Raw genomic sequence first — 27,229 nt, forward strand, 5'->3', positions numbered from 1 at the left:
ATAACAACTAATTTAACAATAGACTTTCACAATAAAATATTGCAGTGACATGTATCAAGTTGCTAGGGGTTCTTTTGTGAAAGCATGAGGACTATTGCTAATTAGGGTCGTGGAGGTCAAGCGATGCTGTAGCACAGATTGTCATACTCATTTCATTTCATTTATTTCATCTATACATAAGAACAATAGAACAAAGCGGTATAGTATAAACAGGACACTAGAAAAACAAAAGTAGTTTATCGAGCTAGCGACCAAAAAATGACAAATAACAATGAAAGAATGTAACAATTAAGAGTTGAGAAAAATAAACATATAAAGCGGCCCATCAAGCTACTCTTTGATAAGAAAGATGTCACAGGTCTACAAGCAATGGACCAGTGAAAGCTATTACATAACGGCCATTTTTTTTTTATCCCTACAGCCTGGTCCAGAGCACTGTTGTTCAATTATGCAGATTGTGTTCTGCCTACTTGTTAGCACACTGACTTTGTCACACGTAGGACATACAAAATGGAGGAATAAAAATGACAATCTTTTGCAAAGTTCTCTTTGGGAGGTGTCTTTAATTTGACGTTTTGCTCTGGCCAACAAAAAATCTTGAGATATATGAGCTAACTAAGATGGTTCTCTGGATAATTATTCTATACGCAATTTAGCACTCACAGTTACAATGTAGATCTTTCAATCTTAACTTTAAGAAAAGGAATCAGAAAAGGCTAAAAATTAAACCAGATCATTTACTTTCTAAACTTACCAGAGAATAGGATCATATAAACACCATTGAAAATACTTCAGTCTACTTCAAAAAACAATTAAGAAAAATAACTATTTTATTATTTTGTATTTTATCTAAAATAAGAAACTTTTCACATGTATTAATAAACCAGATAAGTCAGGGCCTAGCTGGGAAACCTACCAGTTCCCTTTACACTTGACATACCTTAAGACACACTTGTTATTACACTTCTTTGAGATCCTGGCCGGTGGTGGGCCGGTGCATCTTCCGTTAGATACCTCTGTGTTGTCACCTCGCCTTACACATCGGAGACTGCGATATTTCCACCCTGTTCGATGGAATTTCAAAACAAGAATTTGATTTTAAGCTTTTGTAGTCCACATTTAGTCTTGTTTGGCAGCCCGCCATGTGCCAATGGTTAGAAATGAGCTCCCTCCCCCAACTAGCATAAACCAAAAGCTGTTTGATGACAAAGTTACTTGCAGAGAAATCACAATCGATGAAAATAACAAATGGAATGTCCTCAATACTTTACACATTATCTAAATTAGACATTCATTTTGGATGAATTAATTCAAGTGACTTTTCTTGCCCTTCCACAAAAATTATTGACCAGTTTAAAATAACTTTAATTTTTTTTTCAAACTTTGTTTGCTTAAGAGGATGACAATGGCATTATTTCCATAATACAGCTTGGTGAAATGAGAATTGAACAAATTCAACAAGAGTGGCACCATAAAACTTGGCTGGTTTAAATGCTTGAAACATATCTTCCAGAGAGGTTAACCTAGCTTTCAATCCCCTTGATAACCTGACCTGACCTTACTACGAATGTTCTTCAAGCCCCAAAGATAGAAATTTTCATGAAAACTTAAAAAATAATATTTAATAACTGGTAAACATCAGAACGTGGATAAATAGTTACAATAACAAATATGAACATAATTAAGAGCATTTTGAATAATGGAAATGACAGTCAATCCTTCTTGCTTTTTCAAATCAACTTTTTGTAATGACCATGGAATTACTTTGAACTGTTTATGCTGAGCTTTGCAACATTAATCAACTCCTTCTGTGATCCCACCTTACAACCATGCTTGATGGAAATTGATTCAAACTACCACTATTCAACATTTTGTGTTCAGCTTCAATATTCACAGGGCTTTTATTCCCTGAATGAAGCTGTGGTTCTTTTCAATGTTTGCATTTTTTCCCAAAGTGAGGATAAAAACATCCCAATTCTTTAGGAACATGAAATAGCAATGTATAAAAGAAATAATAAAAACAAAAAAGAGGGGGTGAAATATCGTGAAGGAACCGTGCATCGTTTTTTTTTCGGTGGCAAGGTGTCATGTGCAGGTGAAAATGAATGCACCTTACTTTAAAATTTATCGCAATTCTTCCTTTTATTTTTCGTTCTTTGCAAATGAAATGAAAGCAGAAACATTTGTTACTAGGTAACTTGTTAAACTTGAATAAAACTGGTCAGACTCCATGACCCTTGACCTCTTCGTACTCTCAACAAGACGTTAATTAATGAAAGATCAATCTAAACTTCACATGCACCGTCCCAGCCCCATACCTACAGGTTTACAATATACTATGCTTTACACCAACTTTGTACAAACACAATAAACGTCCCTTACTCCATATATTCTCTAGCACACTCGAGCCATTCACAAAGTTATAATATTGAACAAGAGAGGTGACAAAGCGATTCTTTGCGGTTTTATCCAGTCACCGACTATAGCTTGATTTTCCATTGACGTTTTGTGCACCTGAATGAACATTAACCTCAAAGTCACCTCTTTCATAATAGCTTGTAGTAGTGCAACGGAAGTCTGCTTGATGGTATGGAATATCTTCCTATCGAATCGACATCACAAACACACAGAGTATGACAAAAGTTCACCAGGCCCGATACCCTTGAAGCTACGATGGAAAACTGAACAATTTGTCCCTGAATCTATTCCCATTACTCCTAACCATCCTAATTTTGACAGAGCTTGGAATTCTGAGATTAAAAAGCCCAACTAAATTGTCAACAACTGACATCTTTCAGAGTACTAAACTTTTACTGTTTCATTTTCTTGGCAAAGCATGAACACGGATGATGCTGACATCTTAAGGATCTGAACCTGGGGTGGGCAACCTACGGCCCACGGGCCACGCCAATGATTTTTTGCGGCCTGTGAGATGTCTCAAGAAAAAGAAAAAAATCAATCGATTTTACATCATCACAAAAAACGAGCTAGCTGCTTAGAATTTATCGGCACTAATGATGCTGTCAGGTAGGCCTATTATCCCCATTAATTATCAACTGTACTGTACTGACATTATGTTTTTGTGAATACAAATTAAGTACACACACTTATTGCTTGAAAGTCGTCGGAATCAAAGGTTTGAAATCAACAGCAGGTCGTTGGTTAGGTGCGGCCCAGTCAATTTTTCACTCCTTATTTCTTGCCCATTCATCCAAAAAGGTTGCCCACCCCTGATCTAAACAAATCCCTGCCTTCTGATTGAAACATGGTAACTTTTCTGGTGAACAAGCAAGGCATGATATTCGGAAGTACATGTACTTTGGACAACCGAAGATGTGATTCAAATCTCAAAAAAAAAGAGAATGTCTGTAAATACTACCACTGTGTGTCTGTAATGCTAATCGCATTCATCCCATTATCTTAATAACAACCATTCTGCTGTTGGCCTGCCATAGGATTCATAGAAATAGCAGCAAGTAAAACTTCGCATCACTCTGAAAAAGTAATTGCTTCTCCCTCCCTTCCTTGAGTCGAGTTTCGGGCACCATCACCTATGAACGGTACGGCATCTTTGTTTCTTTGAATTGCAACCTCTTCAGAAATGATTACCGTTATTTAGAACAGGCCCTACCATTACTCTGCTTCAGAAATTTCATCTAATGCTGCAGTATTTGTGCACATTTTTGGTAAACACAAAAACTATGATAACAGAGAGAAGCCATTGAAAATTAAAGTGAAAATTAATGAAACTGGCACGAAGAAAGATAAAAAAACCAAAAAAAAAGAAAACAGAGAGCAGAGTGCAGAAACGTCCAATCATGAAGAAGGTAGAGACTGTTGAATTTGTTTTTCTTACCATTTGTCCATTGTCAGATCGTAGACTTCAATCGAAAGTAAAAATCGATACACAAAAGTGGTGAATACTTTTTACAAATTTTTCAAAGTAATGCTAACATTAAGATCAATCTAAAAGGTTGCATTGTCGAAATTGCATATTTCAGTCTAGGCGGGGATATTGTTCAGATTGGATTCGACAAAGATTAAAAATATTCAGATCAGAATACTTTCATTGTTACTATATTTGAATTGTCCAACTGTGGGAACAACTGAGTGGAACCAACCCACTTTGGAGTCATCATGTGGGTGGGTGGGTAAGGTGCAGTCATGTGAATCTGAAATATTTATGTTTACTTTGTATTTTTTTTTTTTTTGTACCCCAATGACATAACCGTGGCCTGACTTACCCTAAGTGTTGAAAATCCAGGCGGCATGTAGCTTTCATAAAAATAAAAAAAAATTGAAAAGCGGATATAACCAAAGGCCACATATTTGTGGTTTATATTGTGCCTTGTTCCTGCCGATTGTCAAACCTTACAGTACTTACACATGCCTACTAAAGATAAACCATTCACAAAGCCATGTCTTTACATAATGGTTTAACAAAGTAAATTGGCCTTTGAAAAAGAACAAATATTGAGACTTGACATTCCCTTGCCGAGCTGTAACACATGTAACTGTAGTAGGCTTGTCACTTATTTATCCTTCTGATGCACCAGCTACGTTAAAACAAAGAGTTTCTTTGTCCAATTTCATTAAACTTGAGTTTATTTCCTAAAACGATCCTCTTCTGGTTTACAATGCTGGTAAAGCTTTGGCAAAGACTACATACACATGCAATAACACTGGAAGTTTTGACTTGTAGAGTTTGCCATTCCCCTCTGCTCCATACCCCCCAATTGCTCACCTTCACAGGTGTGGCTACACCTCCCCCATGGGCCGAGATTATTCCAGTCAAATACTGCCGATCCTTCAATCGGGTAGTAGAAGCTGTATGAGATGTTTGGTCGATTGATCGTCGTTCCTACTGACAGAACCTGTGAGAAAACACAATCAAAATGAATCAAACGGATAAGGTATCGGTCGTAAGTGTCGTTGACAATTCAAAACTACAGAGATATAAAAACAATTTCAAATTTTGGGAAGCAATTCAAATTCTGCAGATGTTCCCTCTCCTGCAAACATCTACAAAGTATTATTAGAAAGTTTCTATTCAGGCAACCTCTCGATATGTGCCTGTGGGGTTTAAAACTCAAAAGTTAAATGTTGCTATAAACATTTAGAACTCACCAGTTTTACCCTCCTCCCACCTCCTGTATCCCGCCCCCACCCCCAGCCCCCACCCCTCCCAACTTCACTGTTTCAGTATGTGACCATTTGTCATGGCTATGAACAATCTGAAATAATACCACACTGAACCAGAGAAACCGTTGTCTATTTATATGAAAGCAAAATTGCTCATCCTTACCTCTACGTATACTGTCTGATTGAACTTCCCCTGCGAGAATATACTCTCAACGATCTGATCAGAGCCACTGTAGGTCATCACCACACCGGCCATTTTAATCTGTCGTAGGGACGTACTGACCACAAAGTTGCCGTTCAGGTAGTATGTGTCGTCTACTGCTCTGAGGGCTAGAGAGGATTAAACGGAGGATGCAAGTCAAGTAGACCAACTTATAAAAGTTTTCAATCAATTCTTCAGTATTAACAATTCGAAGATTAAATAGCATTATTCCGTCGGTCCCGATGACTTAACGACCTTTAGTCTCCTTTTGTCTTCAGGTGTGGCGAGGGTGAGGGCGAGGGGGAGGGGGGAGATGGAGAGGGGGAGCTATTGGAGGGAGGGAAGTAGGAGGGTGAGTAATTGTGTAATTCAAGGTGACAATAACTGGAACAGTAACTGATTCATTGTCCTGGTATCCTTGAGGGTTTAGTTTAGATATTACACAGACCTATATCAACAGAAGTGTTTGATTCTTTTATCACTCATACTAAATATGTTCTAATACTAATACTAATATGAATACTTTTGTTCTAATACTAATATGTTTTAATACTTATATGTTATAATATTATTACTAATAGTAAATATGTTCTTATACTAATATGTTCTAATACTGATATGAATACTTATATGTTCTAATACTAATATGTTCTAATACTAATGTTCTACTACTAACACTAAATATGTTCTAATAATAATACTAAATATGTACTAATACTAATATGTTCTAATACTAATACTAAATATGTTATAATACTAATGTGTTCTAATACTAATACTAAATATGTTCTAATACTAATACTAATATGTTCTAATACTAATACCAATACTAAATATGTTCTATTACTAATACTAATATGTTCTAATACTAATACCAATACTAAATATGTTCTATTACTAATACTAAATAAGTTCTGTTACTACTAACCAAGGAAGTTATCATCACTAGGGTAATCATTGTAGCTTGTCTGAGTTACAACAAACATAGTAGCATCCACGGGGATAGTGATGACCGCATTGTAACCTGAAGAAGAGTGGTAGAGAACAAGAAGAACAGAGATATCCTTACACATCATCTAGCAATGAAACGTGAAGTTGATAAAATGGGAAAACCTTTTTTGGGGTGACAATATGGAATACAGACATTAATTACCCTCCCTAATTTTAACTTCCATCCAGTGAAAACTGTAAACCAAAGATGAATTTTCTTCAGTAATATCACCTTTTTCTTCAACAGTGGTAGATCTCATGATCTCATGGTAAAGTTCAAAATGTAGCTTTGTAAAAGTTGATGAATCCTTGTGTACACCAGTGTTACTTTTCATGTAATGATGGACGATACATGGAAATAATAAACAATTCTCTCTAAATCGACCGTTTCCTTTTGAAATACTTTTGTCCAAAGGCAAAAGAAGGGAAAATGCCATACTAAAGAGTTTATAAAAACAAATAGGAAAACAAATATTGGCCACCTTGCGATGACATACATGCGATGACATACATGACGATACATGCGATGACATGCGATGACATACATACCCCACTTTTGTTGGTTGTAATGGCCCTGATGCAAACTGCAGGTGGAGTTATCACCTCCACAGACATGACAGTTATCCCGAACAGTGTCAGATCCTAATCGGTGGTCGCAGCCAGCTCTCTGTCAGAGATTAAACAAAATTTAAACTCAAAAAGTGGATATTTATAAAGCTTAAAATCGTAAAGAATTTAGTAATACTAACTGGCGCTAAAGGCTTAGCAAGCAATTTCAATAGGATAGGATATAATACACTGTACACCATTGTTAGCTTTGAAAGTCACCCAACATTATTTCATCAAATGTTTTCCCTTGTGTTTAACTTTTTTATTTTAAAAATTGCTGTTCTTAGACATTCATCACCATCACATTTACAGAACATTGAATGCTTCTACAAAGAAAAACTCTTTTGAGGTTGCCCTTGGACTATATGTAGCAGAAATATTTCCCTTTTTAAAGGGGTATTCTAGTGACAGACAATGTGGAACTTATTTTCAAGGGAACATTCTTCCACACTGCTAGTTGAAACCCCCATCCCAATACCATGCCCATAACTCAAGATATATGTTTGATTAAATGTAACCTTTTTATGATTGGTTAAACCTTCAACTACTCCAGGAAATTGGATCGTACTAGAGGGTCTGTGATGTCATCTGGGCAAATGCTCTTTGGAAGCTTTACGTAGGCTAAAATAACCTTCTTGTTGATTTATTCTTGAAACCTGATACATTTGGGAATCTTTGCATAGCTATCAAAGTTCTCTGTATTTAGAATTTCATCAACAACAAAAATTCTTGTAGAAACATTCTTTTTGTTTGTGCAAAAATGATTGACAAATTATACAAAAAAAATCAAAGGCATTTCAGCTGGAGTGAACTGATGACATCATCCATTCTACTGTTGCCAGATGCATTTACAAAGTATCACTAAATTTAAAAAAATCTTTCTAATACAAAATGCTATGAGGATGTGGTTTTCAGTTAGATTCAGAAAATTTTCAGCAAGTTTGTTCGGCACCAAAATATCCCTATAATTCATTATTTTCTGATATATGTCACACTCTCCTTAACATGACAATTATGATTATGCTAAGTGGTTGAATCAAATGATAGAGGGCGACAAAAAAAGAAATTTGAGAAATGACAAAAGAGAGACAAGAGATACGAATGTAAGGCTCACCTTGCACTGCCCTTGGACACATATATCATCCCCACTACGTTTGCAGGGTGTTCCGTCGATTACTTGCTTGCTTTTTCGTTGAAAGCTGGTAGGATTATACTTCTTCTGGCAAAAGAGCTTGCAGACATCATTGTCATGAACTATGTTGGGAAAATACAGGAACAAATACAGAAACATTGATAACATGAGTCGGCCGTACCATAATGTAGTACACAATATTGCAATCACATAAGTAGGTCAAATGAAAATCAGGATAATCTGTGTACAACGTTTGTCGGTATACCATAACTTTTGTATACTAAAAACAAAATTAATCATAATAATACACAGTTCTTATAAGGCACAAATATACACTAAAGTCTCTATGCGCTGAAAGGCCGGAAAACTACAAAAGTGAGAAAAGGTGAGTCTTTGAATGCGTTTTGAACCTGGTTACAGACTGAGCTTCTTTAATTCCGATCGGAAGGCCATTCCAGAGGATAGCAGAAGAGAACTGAAATGAGCGAGAGCCATATGACTTTGTGGACACAGAAGGGGCAACCAGTAAAGATTTTGAACTGGATCGGAGGCAACGATTTGGCATATACTCCTGGATGAGGTTTTGTAAGTATGTTGGAGCAAAATTATGCTATGATGAATGAGAGTTTGTGAGTTAACATTGTGGTATCATTTTCTCCCTCACTAATGTGGTTTTGAGAAAGTCAACCAATCAAACCATGAACTCATAGATGAGAATATCCTCATGGAAACTGCACAAACCAAGCAGAACATTTACAGCCAAATGGTTAAGAAATTCCATAATACGCATATTAAAACTTGTTGTTGCTGATTTGGGTTTGTGACTATGCAGGATAGAAAATATAGTGCTGGAAACAGTTACAGCTCTGAATTCCAACGAGGCAATCTTAGATTGTAAACATAATCACATGCGAGACTCATTAGTCAACTTTTAACGAGGAACCTGGAAGATCATCCCAAAAACTAAAACTGAAAACAACAGAAATATAGTGGTAAATTATTCTCTGTCCTAAACCTGGTGGTAGTAGCAAATTCTATCGGGCTGTCCGATGGTTATTATGGGATATTTCTGCGTTAGGTGACGGGTGTACGCATGGGTGAAAGAAGAACAGTGTGTATTAATATATCTTCATCACATACTGCACAGACACCGAGGAAGGCTTCCTACATGTGTAGTGGTATATGTAGAATTGTAGAGGAGGATTAAATCACGACGGGACTTGTGGTGTCCAAACTCACCCCCTGAAAACTTAGCCACCCACTCGGTATCTTCTGAATTGTACGATGCACACTGATCTTCCCGAAAGTCCCTGGAACCCTCCGGACATGGCTAGTGAAAGAAAAATTATTTCGTTTGCAAAGAGTATTGTAAAGAAAATGAGATAAAAAACAAAATTAAGGCGATAATTGAGGATGCATGCAGAAATGGTGAAGCGAACTAAATTGCATATTAAAAGCTACAAAGGCATCAATTTATCTCTCTTACTCCAACTTATTCAAACAGACATCAAATCAATTCCCTATTCCTTTCCCCAATATTCCAACCACCCTCCCCATTCCCCATCCTCCCTCCCCCCCCCCTTGTACTCAATAAACAAATACATTCTGATATTCACTACACGAAAAAAAATTGAAAGGGAAACTAAAATGTCCAAATATAGATTAAAAAACATTGATCCTAGTCTACGATTATTCAGAAGCTACTTTTACAAAACCGCTCTTTGAAGAATCGCAACTTTACAAAATACTCGTCAAATGCCTTGTAATGACCGACTCCACTGACCTCAAACGCACAAGAGCGGAATCGCACCCTGTCTCCGATGCAGTACTTCCCTCCGTTCTCCGGTTCTGGGTTATTACACTCTCTCTTCGACTGTTGGACCCCTCCCCCACAGGTACGGGAACAGGAGCCGTAAGACAGCCAAGGACCCCATCCTCCATGAATCTCCACAGCGTTAGGTGTTCTTGGTACACATTCACGCTTAATGCACCACTAGCATGAAGAGAAAAGAAAAACCACAGTGTATTAATTAAGGGTACATTGATATACATGAGTACAATTAAAGGAATACATGCTACTGTTCGTTTTCTTTTGATAGAACAGGACATAAAATAGTTCTTACTGCATCTCTTTCAGATTTAATGCCGTTGTTGATTTCTACATTGCATAACATGATTTTAACACTCCATATGAAGCAAGAATTTTGCATTTTAAGCGATAGCAATAAAATGTCTTGCTGGGAATGAACCACACGCACTAGATTTACCTTTGTATATTCCTGATATTCCATATATATATATATATATATATATATATATATATGTAGCTGATTACATCAGCATTGACATATGAAAAAAAAATCAAATGTGCCATTTAAAACAGAAACAAAATTTTCAGGAGGAACAATTCTTTTTAATCATTAAAAATGGAGAAAATTGAGAGTTTTATCAAAAATAAGGCAATGATGCAATTAAACATGGATATCAGTAAAAGATGGACATGCATGACAAAGTTGTACCAGAAATAGCTACCACTGGTACTGACTGGGAGAATGATAGGGGGAGGGGGGGAGGGAAGGGAAAACTGAAACAGGTAAGGAGAGCACTGTATTAACGATACTTCCAAATATCGATACACGAGGCATAGACAGCTCTACAAAATGGAACACAATTGTTAGCAAGAACATAATACAAGACACGGCAATCATTTTTATGCAGGTCAATAGCAAATCTTTTTCACATTTAATAATTTGCAGTAAATTTTTGTGCAAAATTTTGACATACAGTAGACTATCAGTGACGTCAAACTCTCTCATAGAAACTTTTTAAATAGAAGACGAGCTCCTCCAGGCTAAATTCTGAGAACTAAACAAGAAAGTTCAGCTGAGGAAATAATGCCACCACCATATAAATGTTTTTTCGTGCATGTTATTTAAAACTGAACTAAATTTTTTATATATATGTTACACACTACAACAAAGATTTGAGAGAGGAATCAAGGTGAATTGTTTAGACTTGTAACAATACCACAACACTGTAACACTACTGTCAAAGTGAATGTCTTGTAGCTTCATCTGACCTGGTTTCATTTCTTGGAGTTTGTTCCAATCTTTTCTTAGATCAGCTTTTCACATATACTCCATTTGCACCCAAACCTTTATTTTTTGTTTTAACGGTTTCTTGCTTGATGCATCGGTCTCAAATTTATGGCCTGCCAAAGTTGGAAGAATTCTTTCCTCCAGGATAGTTATTTCACTATCAGTTAATACATTTTCTGATTCGACAAAATATGAAGAAATAAATCTGATGGCCACAACAGTGACGATAAGAACAACTGCAGAATGGAGTTCTTTGCCTCGTCTCCAGCATCCAATTCTAAACCCTCGTAGCAAATTTAAGGGCTTCAACTACTTTTCTATTAAAATTGCATTTTACACCAACTTTTTCAACCCCGAACCCAAAAGTAAAAGTAGGGATTAGCAGAACCTTATGTATAAACCTAATTATAGACCTACTTTATAGCCTAAACATGTCTTAGAATGATCTTAAACTTTTTTTTCTGGAGTGGATCCCCTCCCCCTCACCCCTCGTGGGAGTCCGGTGCAACAATCCCCAGGGCCAAAACCAATGACTTCATCATGCCAGTGAATGGATGAAAGCATAACAAACACTCAAAATAGTTTTATGCGACCAGGCCTGACACAAAAACGAGCACAGAAGGTGATTAAAAACTTGTTACTGAACTTTTCCATCAAAATTTAAGCATGACATCAAATCACAATTAACAATCAGTTTTGCCAAATTAGTATAACACAATGACATTCAAAAGGGAGATATGAGTGCTTTATTTATGTGATTCATACTGGGGAAGGGAGGGGGAAGGGGAGGGGGAAGGGGAGGGGGGCTTGTCACCATACATAATCACATAATTTCAGGACAGATGTAGGGTGGCTGTCAAATCCTCAATGATCACTGGATGACATTTTGCAGTACCATACTATACTATTACTAGAGAGACAGGGTAATGCACAACAAAGCCTGATACTTTTACCCAACATAGTAAAACACACCAGGAAGAATATAAAAGTTGGTCATAAAAATTTGACAAATGGAAAATACCATTTTACCTATGTTTTTACACTCACTAAATAAGGGGCAGCCAAGCATTTTGTTACACCAACATATACAGTAGAATTGAGCTTTGCAGGTAAAACCAGGTCGTATTCAGAAGGTGGAAGTTTGTGTGCGGACTATACCATGATTGACCTCGAGGAATCAGCAAAAAACCTACATTTCAATTTATCAAGTTTCAATTTCATGTTTTATTTTAAGTGTTTGTGTGTTTTACAATATTTCTCAGACCTTTTTTTTGCCTTCTGTAGAATTTCAATGTAGCCAGGACGTCTAGAAGATAAAAATCTTCAAACATTGCTTGAATTCATTCTTTGCCCAAAAATGACTGATACAAATTCTTGGCCTTTCTTGGGATGTAGCATAAAAGAGACAAGACATACAGTATTATTATGAAGCTCTTTTACTAAACACGACTCTTTCCACACAGTGTTATTAGACTTATTATTAAAGCACAGTAGCAAAAACACACATACGCACACACAGAGAGTTTTATTAATGAGCTTTACAGAGCCATGCAAAACCATGGGTTCACTTACTTTACTTGTCCCCTGTGGTGACAGCAGATACACCAAAAAAACAAAATACAAAAAGAAGAAGATGTTTTAAGCAGGCCGTGCTATCGGAGAAATAAAATTTCGAAAACAGGCTGGTAAAATAACCCTTCCTGTCCGGTCTTTTGATGTTTGTTAAAGATGAGCGCTATAAATGTTTTGTTTAAAATATAATTCTGGAGATCATGCACCGCAAGATGGAAACCTCGACTTCCCCTGTTTGTGTTCGCTGTGCGATACATGTATTAACATGGACATAATGGCTTCTCTTCTAATCCTTTTCTTTCCTAACTTTTTCTTATCAAAAATCTCCAAATCGTTTTGCCACGAGGGGGTTATTTTCAGGTCATAAAAGGACACCAAATATCAGTGATGGTGCCCCAAATTGAGGAGACTATCCGATCATTTCCTTCCTTACTGCTCTAAAGACGTAGCTTAATTCTAAATATACAAAACATAAAACAGCATTAAGAGACAATTTCAGTCCCAGCATATGTGCTGCTTGGAACAGATACGAGACTGGATCATAAAACCAGCGTAGCATAATCTTCATCTTGACGACAACAAAAAACAAAAAAAGACAGCAAGAATAACAACATATCCAAGACTGTCAACCATACTTGATGTCTTGAGCAAAAAAAACTGGGTAAAAGACATCATAATAATAAGAGGGAAATACATATACTTCCAATAAGTACAAGTAAATTTGACTTCTTATACTACAAGTTATGAGGATGGCCAATATATCCTTGTGAGATATAAACATATTGCCAACACAGCAGCAAGACTGGTTGCATCTTTTACCCCCAAACTAACCATTGAATTAATTGAACACAAGTATGCTGATCCCTATTAGGGGGTATTGAGTTATCAAAGAGCAGTTAGGAGAAGGGGTGGGGGGAACTATTGTCTATAATCTCTCTACCTTCCATGCTCTCAAGAAAAGGTTACATAACATGAAGATCGACATAGAGAGACAGCTTGTATATCAGAGCAATGATAAAAATAAAATGACCCTACCCCCCCCCCCCCCCTGTCATCTCTTCCACACCCTTTAAATAACATCCATACATTCCAGGGAAAAAATACAGAGTCTGACTGATATTCTTTCAATAAAGTTGGGCCACTTTTTTAACATTGCATCCTCAATATTCAGGGTAGGAATTAAAAAATGATTTCATAGAATAGTGTCCCTAGCGACACAACATTATCTTATCATGTTTTCTGACACATATTGGATAAAAGGTGACCTTTCCTTTCTGTAAGCTAAGGGCAACTGGCAGTAGAGAAGCAAAACATAACTATTGTGAGATATGTGGAGATTATGAGCAACCACTTGTTAACGCTATGATAACAGTATACAATGTAAATAATGCTCTAGGGCAATGGCTCTGACAGCTTTTGTGCAATAAAGATATAAACATAAGGCTTAAGCTCCTCCCCCCCCCCCCCCCCGACATAGTTTACAACTGAATAAAATGTTTTGCAGGTGTTTTAACGACCTTCTACAACACGAGATGCTGTAGGTTATTGTTCACCTTTAAGCAGGAAGGTTTTTTTAAATATTCGTCTCAATCTGATAAATTCTTGATATAGGGGGTAATGATACTGCAATCAGAAGATAATGTAGTCTGTCAGCTTGAATGTTAATGTTTCATTTCATGCAACAGACAAATCACCCGGCCCCCCCCCTGGCACTCTGAGAGAGAGAGGTTGAGGGTCCATCCCCACCCCAAACCCCCCACTCCAAACCCCCCCTTCCGGCCACAATAACTTTACACAGCAATATTTTTCATTCAGAGGGTAGTGACACCACAGGTGGCAATTTCAACACTGCTGAACATTGTCTGAGTATTTTTCCCTGCCCATCCCCCCACCCCCCTGCACCAATCTCAGACATCCCTGCATCAGTGCTTTCTTATTATTACATCAAATACTACAAAGAGTTCAAGAAACTTTTGTAGTGTCCTTGATCAAAATTGTGATCTCAATCCATGAATCCAATTGTACCTATAATCCTCTTCCCAAGCAGTCAGGGTCACCCCATGCATGGCAGGGCCCTGAGGTTGTGACTTAACTTGGTATTATACATACCAAAGATAAATTTTTGAAAGGGAAAATGCGGTTGTCAAGTGTATAATGACAATGTCCTCCAACACCTCAAAATAGATCAAAAGTAACGGGTAACAGCTCCCCAGCAACCCGATCAATATTTTGGGCGGACAGAGTTTTTGTTTATCTTGTTTGTGTCCTGTCCTGTCCTGAGTATGTTTCATGTCTTTACCACATTAAAACATATAAACTTCATTTGCCACCATTTTGTGAAGATCATAACCTAGATCATAACCAAAAATTTAAAAAAAAATATATTTTGGGAGAAAACCAATGCCCATCTTTAAAATTCCACACAGGGTTTTATTCATAGCATATGCCAAAGAGCAAGGACATTTTTTTTGTTTTTGTTTTCTCTTTTTTCATAGATGACATTTTAGTAACTTTTTTGTTGTCCAAAGTTGCTAGCGGACAGACAGAGCATGGATATTCCGCTTAAAAAAAAAAAACACCGAGGATATTTTGAAGGGTCCAGATTTTGCTTTATATTTTCTTATTTTTCGGGACCGAGTGACATCTAGGTTAAGTGCTTCAAGTTCTCTAACAACTGTCTAAGAGCTTTTTAAGGTCATATTTTCATTCCCTCCCCTTGACTTTCGAAGACAAATAAAGCAAAAAATACCCCGAGGGGAGAGCTCTCCTCTGCTAGGGTATTATACTGCCCATCTACGACCTTTGTTTTGAGAGAATATGGAGCCATAATTTGTAGTTTATCCATAGGAAGGCACATGTAATGGAGAATGACAAGATTTTTCTCTAATGCTTTAAATCATAGCTATGCATACATAAAAAACCCTCATGGGCTTCCAACATGCTGATGAGTAATAAACTGAGATATCTGATTTGGGTGTGGGGGGGGAGGGTGTCTTTCCATGAATTGAGATCATTAGCAATATTTAGTAGGGCTCAGCAGAAGCATGAAGGGAGGATAAAGATGTTTCATATCTATATCCCGAGAGGATGCATCTCCGTGGCAACTAGAAGTACCAATGTCTTCTACGCTCTGATTCGGCAACATTTAATGAACAGTGAGGACAGGGAGATGGCTGTGGTGTGGTGTTTAACTTTCATTTATCATTCACAGCATACATAATTGTATTTCTGCCACAGGGAATAAAATGTGGCTTTGGTCTACTGGACTTGATGCTTAATATCTGTCTGATATGGAATGGTCGTTTACACAGGAATATATCTTATTCTACCGAATGCTCATCACACGTTCACTGTTCTAATGTGAATCGGCCAAGAAACTACCACAACTTTCCACTCTAAGGTTCTCCACAGATGCAACATTTGCTCTCGAGGAATAAGATCCGTTTCATTTAACAGGGAAACCTAGATGAGGGTAAGCAACGGTCACCCTTGGTCCAAAGCTTTCTATTTTTGTTTGTTTAATACAGCAAGTAAAATAACAAAATCGTCAATCCAGGTAAATTTACCCAAAAAAAAACCTTTCCTATCACAAGGAATTAGTTGCCAGATATGTTTCCTTCATGTTGATCAAGACTAAGAAAAACCCAGAAAAATTGCAGTTTGTTCAAAGTTTAATATCAATCTCAGTGTTGGTGTAAAAAAGGGTATCTGATAGATCTGTTCTAAACATTGGAAAGTACCAAGAATCGACTTCAAAATGCTATTTTTAAACTATTGGGGATCATGCTGTGATGTCGCAAACGGATAACTTTTACGTCCACTTCAGACGACCGACAGAAAAAATATTCCATTTGATCCTTTTACCTTGTTCAGTTCACAAGGGGTTCCATCGGCCTGGGGCATCTGATGGGTGTAACAGCCAGCACCGGTTGAGTCTCGTGGTCTGCTCGCAGTACACCACAGCAAGCTGCAATATTTCTGCAAAGAAACAAACCGACAAGATGTCTTCCTTCAGTAAAAAGCAATGTCTGATTATATGAACAACATGATTATATTATATAAAGAACTCTGTTATCCTAAAGAATGAAAGCATAGAGAACTTAATTTACTTCATTAATAACCAATGCTGAAAATGGCAGCGCCATTTCAACCTTCGTTTTAAACTCTGCCTGGAATCGGCATGAAAGCCTGTTATTTTACGTTGCTAAGCAACCACATGTGCACGTGGGAACAGCCAAATGGCTTAACACTAACACTTCACGTCAGGTGGCTTTCCTTTTTACTAGTTTTAGCTCACTTTGGATTTTTTTTACAATTTGGAAAGACAATATTTGATGGGATTTCTCCTGGATGAATATCCCACCTTACTTAACCTGGCCAGGGGTTGAACCCATGACCTTCCCGATGCTAGGCTTCATTGCTGCTATTTATACCACTGCCTTTATGCGCTGGACCATACGCATTTGGTACAGAGCCTACCATATCTGCTATATAATTATGCACTTCATTCAGACGGCTGCAAGCTATAGGAGATATTAACTTATTACGTCTCATTTTTGAGGTTTCTAGACCTGATCTTAAGTGGACATGAAGTGTTGATTATTTATATACAGAATCCTTATTCAGACAAACTTCAATTACAGGATTGTACGAAAATTCAATTTCCGAAGTAATACAAAATAAAAATAAGGAATCCATGTGGATACGAAAATAGCCAGAAGGGGGTGAGGGCAAGAGCAACAGGGGGGAACGTAAATATTTGTTCACGGTGTGTCAAGTTCTGATTCTATAGTCTCACCTCTGACATTAAAGATAGCATATGGGGATTAAAAGGTGAAGTTTAGAATCCCCTAGATGACCCTTAGGTTGAACATCTAATGCAATGCTGTCACTTAAAATAACACATTGGAAATATCTCAAGAAAAAAAATAGAAAACTCAAGATTCTTATAAGAACAGCACCCTTACATACCTGGGGTTTTTTTTTCCTTTTTTTTTCATCCTTCATCCTTCTTATTTTTAGTTTCGGATGTAGCCGCATTTAAGAAATATATAAGAAATCTAATATCAAATTGGAAATTGGCAAGGACAGTTATGATGGGATTGCTATTCGATGCCAAGTAAAGTGAATGGCAAGCATGTCCTCCATGAATGTAACTGACATGTTCACCGTACACATCAAACCAGTTTTGACTAGAAACTCAAACTCAACCCACTCTTTCCTCCCTCCCCCCCCCCCCATGTCTCCCAAAACTTCATACCCCTAGCATCCCTCCTTTCAGAACTTTGATGTTCCAAGGCATAACTGACCACTAGCTGTTTATTACGACCAATAAATACGCATCTACGTAGCGAGTGAGTGACGGCCCCACTGTCTCTTGGTTAATATACATACTGGAATCCACCACAGCAGAGGGAGGGAAGATACATAACACATTCTTAGCATAGTCCAGATATCACAGTGCTCGTCTTTATGTCATATTCAATTGGGAACCACATAAATTGAGTCTTGATATCTCTGCCGGGGCAGGTTAATACGCAGCAATATCTCTCCAACTTTGATCGGTTTTATGATGTGATTATGAAGACTGGTTCCATCACGAATCCTACTCTACTTAGTCCACGGGATGGAGGAGACCATTACCTGTTACATAATAAATGTTATGATTTTGGAGCAAACTCAAATAAGAATTAAGCCAGACTGTGAACCTTAAACTGACAAACCTTTTGTATCTGGTTTCAAAGGTGATCTGTTTCTGACGTGACCTTGACCAAAAGATACACTGTCATGCTAGTGCTGACATTCACATTATTTATTTAAATTAGGGGGAGGGGAGGGGAGGGAAGAAGAGGAGGGAGAATGAAGATTGTTGCAGGAGGTTCGGGAGGGGCATATCCGATGTTCTCAAATAGAATAAAAAAGAGGTATATTGAGGTTATGTTGCTTTTTATTGTAGTAGAGTACTTCTGTTGCTAATAAATGTAATTTAACAATTGCAACTTTGTGACATAAAAGGTTCATGGGGGAAGGGGGTAGAGAAGTGGGTCAGGGGCAGAGCTCAGGGTAAACGGACAGTGCAAAGTATGTGTGCTTCAAGGGTTTCTCTGGCATCCATCTCTCAGTTTATACAGAGATAACTTTAACATGGATGAGATACCCAACCTTGTATTCAGTAGTTGACAGAAACTTGGGGTCAACAGGGAATAATATATCTCGCATCGCATCGCAAAAATGATATGTCCGGACAATGTTCAAATTGCTCAACTTGCTATACATGTGCACAGACGTATAGCAATTTTGGACAAATTTACAAGAGTACTCTGTGAGAGAAAAAAAATCTGAGATTTTTAAAACTACTACACAAAATTAATGCCCTGGTCAATACTTAAAAGACATAATACATTAAGAATGTCCTACACTGATATGTAGAGGGACACAAACAGCAATTTAGCTACCATTGACTGCTTCAAAGGATTATGGTGACATAAAATGAATACTTATTGCTCTTTATAAAATACCAGAGAAGGTCCCATCCACATCACAGCAACGGAAAGCTGCACAATTGATGGGAAACATTTGAGATGACAAAAAGTTTCCTCTAAGTGTGTGACAAGACTCACGTAGGCCGCCATGAATTACAGCAGGAAATGTGAACAGCTGATATGATACATCCAAGACACTTTTCTGTCATGTTTGAAAAAATGTCAAAACATTAAGACCTCAAGTAGGTCAGACGTATTAAAATACCTTTAAGCAATCACTTTCGAGGGAGAGCTCTTCATAAATTCAGCTAGCTATGTTTTCGTTTGTTTTAAAACATGTTTTTTTTTTATGTTTTCGGGGCACATTTTCCAGATGACTGACAACGCATTGAGCCAGAATAAAAGAAATTTCACGAAGTGATACTTTCTCAAGTACAAACGAGAAAGCGAATAAATCTTGATTAGATTACCTCTGGATTTATTCTACACTTGTCATCTTATCAAATAAAGACACCTCTGTAAACATAGACCCGATAAGAAAGTGACTGAATAGACCACACAATGAGAGATGACATTATCCAGAGTTTTCTTGGGGTCCTATCACCGTGGCATCCAAGCCTATCACTTCGACGCATATTTAAATGGTTCTTTGATGCTCTCACATGTTGTCAGTTAGCTTAGCTACGTACACGTTAAACCACCGTCAAATTCTAATTGGTTTCTCAGTGATATATTTCTGACTGCGATTGTACCCTAAACTGTACAATATCATCACATTCTGGCTCTTATCTATGGAACAAGTTACCAGATCACATTCGAACATGCTCTAAACTTTCTACTTTCAAAAGTTTACTTAAGACCCAACATTTTCACTTGTTCTTTTGTTAATTTATTTGCTTTCTATGTAAAGCGCCTTGAGCAGTGACTTTTGTCTACTGATTTGGCGCTATATAAGTCTCATTTATTATTATTATTATTTATATGGCTTTAAATTTTAGTTTTAAATCTCCTAAAAATTATAACTGTTCCTTAAATGTGACACAAAACCAACTGTCATTATTGATCTCTGCATAGCTGTAACTGTCATGAACAACTCCCCCAAAACAGCTAAGAAAAAAATACCGTTCCATATTGAGAGATATCAGAATCAAATGCATATATATATGGTTAGGTTTGTGTCCCCATTAAAATTTGAAACCAGAAAATCTCTCTCTTTATAACAAACTGTTCTAAACTTTCTTTCTATGACAAAGTTAAGTTTTGAATCGGGGTCTCCCTCCACTTGAGTTCACAGTAGTGTGAACAAGATTTGACCCTGTTAGATTGTCCCTTGTGTGTGAAGTGGCTTGCTGAGAACCCTACGCACTGTTTGCTCGGTCTTTGATATTAAAAGTTATTGTTTGCAAACTGGAAATAGCTCGACACCTACATTGCATATCGGTTACACTATGTAATTACATTTCTGAAGAAAGCATGGTTGACTTATGTAAACCTAACATGGCTTTTTAGCTAGTGAGGGATACCGACAATCTGAACCCAATGGCCGAGGGAGTTATCGTATGTACAAACCGTGTGGAGGGAGTGTTCTACATCTTGTGCATAGAATTTTTGTTTGCAGATATTTTCAAGACTTACACCCACAAAAAAGGGTGGGGGAGGGGGGTGAGTCATTTTAAGTTGTTTGAAAAAGTTAAATAATTACTTGAATAGCCTTTCTCTACATCATCTGTATTGGGGGCAAAATGGAAATTCGATAACGGAAATTCAGGCCAGAGTTTGGAAGACAATGAAAGTAGTCCTTTAAATGGCTGCATGCATTTTTTTTTATGCACATGTAGGTATCTCTTTTCCTCAGATCATCCGTTAGGGATTAAAGGACCTCACTACTTCTTTTTTATTAATATATATGGAAAGCAGACTATTCTCCATTGGTTGACTGTAAAACAAATCATGCCTGACCCTGTGAGTTTTATACGTTGATTATAAACAATATCTTTTACAGTAGATAGGATTTTCCTTAAAAAGTACTGGTTAGAAAATATTCAAAAATTCACCTTGAAACTTGTCCAGACAATTCAGCTTTTACTGTAATTTCTTTCTAACTTGACGGTTAATCCATACGGGAGCTTTGTATTGTCCGACTCAACTGCACACATATCATTTAAATCACTACGCTACGCTTAAAGGTAGTCTGTAAAGGCCAAAAATTATAGCACGCTATAATTGCTAGAAGTATATAAAAAGTACTTTCCTGGAAGTCTTTACTCTCCAAATTGTTCTCAGACATTTTTAAGGAACACACAAGATGACTGATTGTCTAAGTGAGGAAAATTTCCTTGAAGGTTGTAATAAAAAAAATTGACCAAAGGTGACCATATTTGAATATCTAGCATATTTGGGGCCACTACGGCATACCTTTAAAGCAACGTAGCACTGATAGTCTGATAGGTCTTGTATATGTATTCAAATTATAACATGAGTAAATATTATCTCCTTATTCAACATTACAATTCAAAGAATTACTCACATAATCTGTGAAGGGACATAACCTGGAGTTCTCTCCAAAGACTATCTCACACTGCTTCGATGTGTTGTACACCTCCCCGGGCAGGTAGCTCGGCAACACCTGGGTATCATTAGGTTTGTTCCAGAGGCAGTGGCCATGTCCAGCTCTGACAGACAGAAAATATATATATATAATAATAAAATGACATTGATGGGAAAACGTAAAAAATTGATATTAAAACAATAACGTCCCAAGTACTGCTGTTTAGTGCTTGATAGAAACACATTCAGAGAGATACAATGTCACTATTTTATGTACAATGCTGTGTGTGAATAACAGAAGTAATGCAATTAAGATATATTTAATTGCTTCGTTCATCTTGGGTATCTGGTATGGGGGGTGGGAGTAGTATACTAGCGAGAGACTTCTCTACCCCCCTCCTAAAATATCTGTCGAAAAATATCCCCCTCCCAGGATGGAAACCCCCCTAAGTTTGCCGAAGGATCCCCGCCCCCTTCCAATATGGGTCGACTTCGAACTCCCTGGCTAATATTACCCCTCAGACGTACATCCTGAAAAATCAGGAAGTACCTCTGATCAAAGGATTATCTGAGAGATGAGCTTCATGAAAATGGTATTCTGAGTGTGAGGCCAACAAATTTTACCCCTCCCAAGATTCAAATCTCCCTCTGAGTTCCAGCGAGGCCAAAGATGTCCTTAAAGTGACCTCAGTGCGTTCCATATACATGAGAGATAAGCATTGTTTGTCGTGTACAATACAGTTAGGACGAAGACTTACGATTTGAAATCAAACAGAATTACAGAATTATCATCAGCTCATCTAATTTTCTTTGCTTTCGTTTTCAGCTGCATTGCATGTGGTACAGCTGCCCCTTTCCCTCCCCCTTGAGATGTAACATACCCCCCCCCCCCTCTTGCATCTGTAACCACTAGTCAACAAGCAAGCAATAGCAAAATCTCCAGAATTGAAACTCTGAAAATGAAATCCCACTAAGATTACCTTTAGTTCAATGCTTGACCATGCAAATTCAGGGTATAATTCAGTGTTCAAAGTTTGTGTAGCAGTTGTGAAGTCTTGTTACTTTTGTCTCTTGTAAATACTATATAGTTCCTGTGTAAAAAAACCTACGATAAATCTTTGAAACTTGCCTAGAAATTTCTACCTTTCTGCATCGCCTATTCTCGTTGCAATACTGGATGAATTATTCAATGTCAAAGTTAATCAATAGTAAAAAACCTCTGATATACACACATTTCTAGTTTCCCTCTTTTCCCTACTAACCATATTGAAAGTGTATTAGTCGGAATAGGACAACTGCATACCCCTTGCAGGCATCCAAAGCTTTAACCAAATTAGAGGAGCTAGATTCCTCTTTTACAAGTAACTACCAGTCATAAACTTGGCTAGGTTCAAGTTCTGTTTATTTACAGGTCCCTGGGCTATCAATAACTCATAACCCCCTGGAATGTAGGACAAGACAAATGAAGGTAAACTTTGATACCTTCTCCTGCTCCATCATAGATGTAGATCATGTAAAGATGGATCTAATGGCCAATAGGAGGAGTATCAAATGCACACTGACTTTAAGAGGTATATGCACGTGGGATTGCGCTGTCGGTGATATTAAATCAGATCAAGAGAGATCATTGGCAGCTGATCTGATCCTTGTAGTCTGTTATTTTATCTGATCATTGAGTATCTTTCACTGTGACATGAAAGCAAACTAACAGTATGAAGACTGAAAGAGCTGCAATCTCTTTGATGGCTAGGCAGTGTCCTGTTGGCACTAGTTCTACAGAGTATGAGTAAATGGCCTGGTGCAAAAGGGAGGAGTGAATGGGGGGGGGGGGGTATTATTGAGGTACACCCTTAGAATAGGGTAGATTCTCTATGTATTCATTACCAATAATGAATTGGTTCTTGCAACATTATCAACCTTATCTATGATGTATTAATGGCTATCATGACATCAAATCCAAGGTTTGCACCTCTGCAGATCATTACAAGAGTTTTTATCATACTTAGTCCCTCAAATATTGCGAAAGTATTTTACAAAAAGATGCTTACCATGGATACAAACTTTACTAAGACAAATAGTATTAACTTAGACAACAAGATATATCTCAGAGCTCAGGTGAAAAAAAAAAAAAATTGCAATGAAATGTTGGCAGTGAAAATGCTTTTTAAAGTTTAAACATGAATGACCATTATTTGACTTTTCTAGCATATTTGCAGGCTATACTCATGACAAGTGCTTAACACCATGTCAGCATTGAGCATTAATTTCTTTAGTTCAGCTTTACTCATATCTCCTTCCCAACTTCCTCCCCCTACCCGAACTTCCCCCCCTACCCAAAGTTCCTCCCACCCCCCAACCCCCCCCCCCCCCACAACCAATCCCTTTCAACCACCTCTTACACTTGATTTGTATGAATCCTTTAATAATACAGTAAACAAATTCCACATGACTACCCTGCTGAAATTCACTGTGTACAGCAGTCACCGCTCAAGAATTCTTTTGGTGCTTTCCATTTGGGGGAGCTACCTTCCTGCTAAACTGATAAAAGAATAGTAGTTATTAAAAGAAAAGTTTGTCACCAACTCCACCTGTGTTTGACCTTGACATATATCAAAGTAGTAACATCCTAAGCAAATTTAATACCTTAACCTGTCTGTTATGATTAATTTTTTCGTTCCAATGAGTGATTCTACTGTAAAGCAGAAAAATGTCAGGTATGTCCATTCAGAAATTCTCTGAAAAAAATGTAGACCTTTCCCTTCCTTGCCAAATATTTCAGTCCTGAATGTGTTTACTATTACACAATCTGTATAAATAGTTAACAAAACTTGTAACTTCAAAAGAAAAAAGAAATAAATTTTTAAGTTTCAAAGCAGCTCTGTAAGACTTTTGAAGGCAAAATAGTTGGTGTTACTGGAAGGTAAATATTCTCAATGCATACCAAAAAAAAAAAGCTTTATTCATCCATTTTAGGCGTCTATAAAGTTACACAATTTGTAACTTTTTTCATGTCATCGTTATCGCTATGTCCTTCTGTCTGTGCTTAAATGAGTTTCATGGTTAATGCCATCTCAGAGTTGACCTCGGAATTCTAAGGTGTACCCCTGCCAGGGACCAATCATCTAAACCACACTGCTGATTAATTCTTGGAACCTTTCCCCTGGAATGTGACCGAGCCTTAAATTATGTAGACTTCCAGATAGAATTCAAAGCTATGATTTGCAAGATCTTAAAACGGCGTAGTTAGTCACTCCCTGTAAATTTCTCTAGGGATCTGGAAAGTCCGGGCTGGACTAATAGCAGATTTTTTATAGTATTGGCAGCCTTTTTTTGTAATGTTTTAAGCAATGCAGTAAATTCAAACAAATACTACAGTTCTACAAATAGAAACAAGAGGGTGCAGAATATAAAACCAACAGCAGACATCTCGGTGCACTACCAAAGATTAACATATTACAGTACACTGCCTCATGTAACCAGTCAATAATACCCAAACCAGGACTTTCAACTGGAATTCATATATATTTTTTTATAAACATTTTATCTTTTTTTTCTCTCTCTCTTTTTGTACATTTCCAAAACTGAAGTAAGTTATGGCAATATGGATTTTCTCAGTAAAGTTATGTATTTTACCAAACCTACACATTTTGAGCATTATTCACTACATATGAAGGTAATAGAAGAATTAGCGAATTACTAACAATCCACTCGATTCAAAGCATTTTGTGCCTCAGTAAACTTTTTTTTTTTTTTAATTCATTATATGATGTAAATGTTGACTAATTATTACACTGCACTGGTTTAAGAAACAAATTTTAAAACACAAAACCGCTGGAGTTGCATTAGAATGCAACTTAGAATACCAGTATTAATACAAGGAATGAGGGAAACTGTAGAGCCCTAAATTCTGTTGAAAGACATAAATTTGAAATAGCTACCATCAAGTGGCAGCTACAAAGAGGTTACAATCAATCATATTTTTTTCTGTCTCTCTCCACCTCTCTCTCTCTCTCTATCCCTCCTGTCCTCCATTAAAATAACCGACGAAGTAGAAAAGAGAGATGAATAATGTACCGTGCACAAAAGGAAGGGGGCACCCAGAGACATTCCAGAGATTCTCAAGTTATAAAATATTATTTATAACAATACTACAATAGCGGCAGAGAGATCAATGGATCATTCTCTAACGATGACAGGTGTTACAATGTTCCATCCCTGGCAGTCACTCTCATTAAGGAACAGACATGCACTTTCCATGCCATGAGTAGTTTTCTAATAAGTATTAGAAGCCAGCAGAAAGTGGCTTTCAAGGAGGAACACACTCAGCAATGTTGATAGGTAATCATTTTTGCAGTTACAAATGTTATTTACCTTGGCAACGATATGTACCTCCCATGTGGTTTATGATGTGAGCCAAATAGTATTTCCTGTTTCTGGGAATTTTACATGAATGCAAAGTTAATGTCTTTTGTGATTACAGGAACAATTCTTTGAAATAAAAAGACTCCACAGGGTGGAAAGTTCATGAACACTGGCTGTCTAACCGGAGGAAAAGAGTAGCTAAACGGTGTTTAAAACACATTAGTTACCCACTATACCGTGTTACCCATGTGTGAACCTGGTTACATCCCGACTGAATCTTACAATTATTACCGCAACTTACTTTCTATCAGCAGATTGAATGTTGGTTAAATTAGCAAGGATTTGTGTTCCTAGTGGTTAAGATGAACCTAAGAGTACTTTACTATTTCACCAATGCTGCTATTAAGTGATTTCCCTTTTTTTTGGTTTATAATATTACCTTTGATTTATTATATTGATTTATTATATAACAATGATCCTTTTGAGAGATATGCTATTGTTTAAGCTACTTCTGACTATCTGAACTGACCTAACAAAAGAATTAAAGCTTCTAACCAAAAAATTTATCCAGTTTTACTTAAAGGCAACACCAATTAGAGAATTTATATTTATATATATATATATACATAACTTAAAATTAACTTTCTGGTTGACCTTAGCTGCTACTGTATTAAATTGACTAGCTACTTGTGATTGTAGGAAGATATCCAATCTAAGAAAGTATGCATCCACCCCTTCCTCTCTCCCCCCCCCCCTCCCCCTCATTGGCCCCATTAATGACCGCAGCAACTGTATGAAACACTTTCAACCATGACGATACAAATAGTCAGTCTTGAGACGGACTGACATTGCAATGTGATAACTCTATTTCATTTACAACAGCTTTGCTTTTTCAATTTACACAATTTTAAACTTAGGTATTTTAGGACTGCGCTTAACATCAAGGTTACCTGAAGGTTGGCTTAACTCTCTCTCGAGATCGCCATCTCGGTATTCTAACCATTCCAATAAACCTATTCTGCCTCACACCTGATGAAATTTAACTGTTGGATCGGCACCATGAAGGAGCCATAAATATTGTCCCTACCAGACT

General features: G+C 37.2%; 1 protein-coding gene across 4 annotated transcripts in view; it reads right to left on the reverse strand.

The window, feature by feature from the left end:
* The window catches only part of LOC139961163 (A disintegrin and metalloproteinase with thrombospondin motifs 9-like), a 145,972-nt gene that overhangs the window by 56,728 nt on the left and 62,015 nt on the right, over positions 1 to 27,229 (reverse strand). For all 4 annotated transcript variants that reach the window (XM_071960118.1, XM_071960119.1, XM_071960120.1 and 1 more), the window contains exons 11-20: positions 21,755 to 21,899; positions 16,610 to 16,723; positions 9,859 to 10,068; positions 9,315 to 9,405; positions 8,058 to 8,197; positions 6,884 to 7,001; positions 6,273 to 6,368; positions 5,306 to 5,472; positions 4,745 to 4,874; positions 941 to 1,064 (exon numbers count right to left, since the gene is read on the reverse strand). In XM_071960118.1, the coding sequence (XP_071816219.1) occupies positions 941 to 1,064; positions 4,745 to 4,874; positions 5,306 to 5,472; positions 6,273 to 6,368; positions 6,884 to 7,001; positions 8,058 to 8,197; positions 9,315 to 9,405; positions 9,859 to 10,068; positions 16,610 to 16,723; positions 21,755 to 21,899 (1,335 nt within the window). The remainder of the gene's footprint in view (positions 1 to 940; positions 1,065 to 4,744; positions 4,875 to 5,305; positions 5,473 to 6,272; positions 6,369 to 6,883; positions 7,002 to 8,057; positions 8,198 to 9,314; positions 9,406 to 9,858; positions 10,069 to 16,609; positions 16,724 to 21,754; positions 21,900 to 27,229) is intronic.

This window comes from Apostichopus japonicus, chromosome 20, assembly GCF_037975245.1.
Source record: "Apostichopus japonicus isolate 1M-3 chromosome 20, ASM3797524v1, whole genome shotgun sequence".
Lineage (NCBI taxonomy): Eukaryota > Metazoa > Echinodermata > Holothuroidea > Aspidochirotida > Stichopodidae > Apostichopus > Apostichopus japonicus.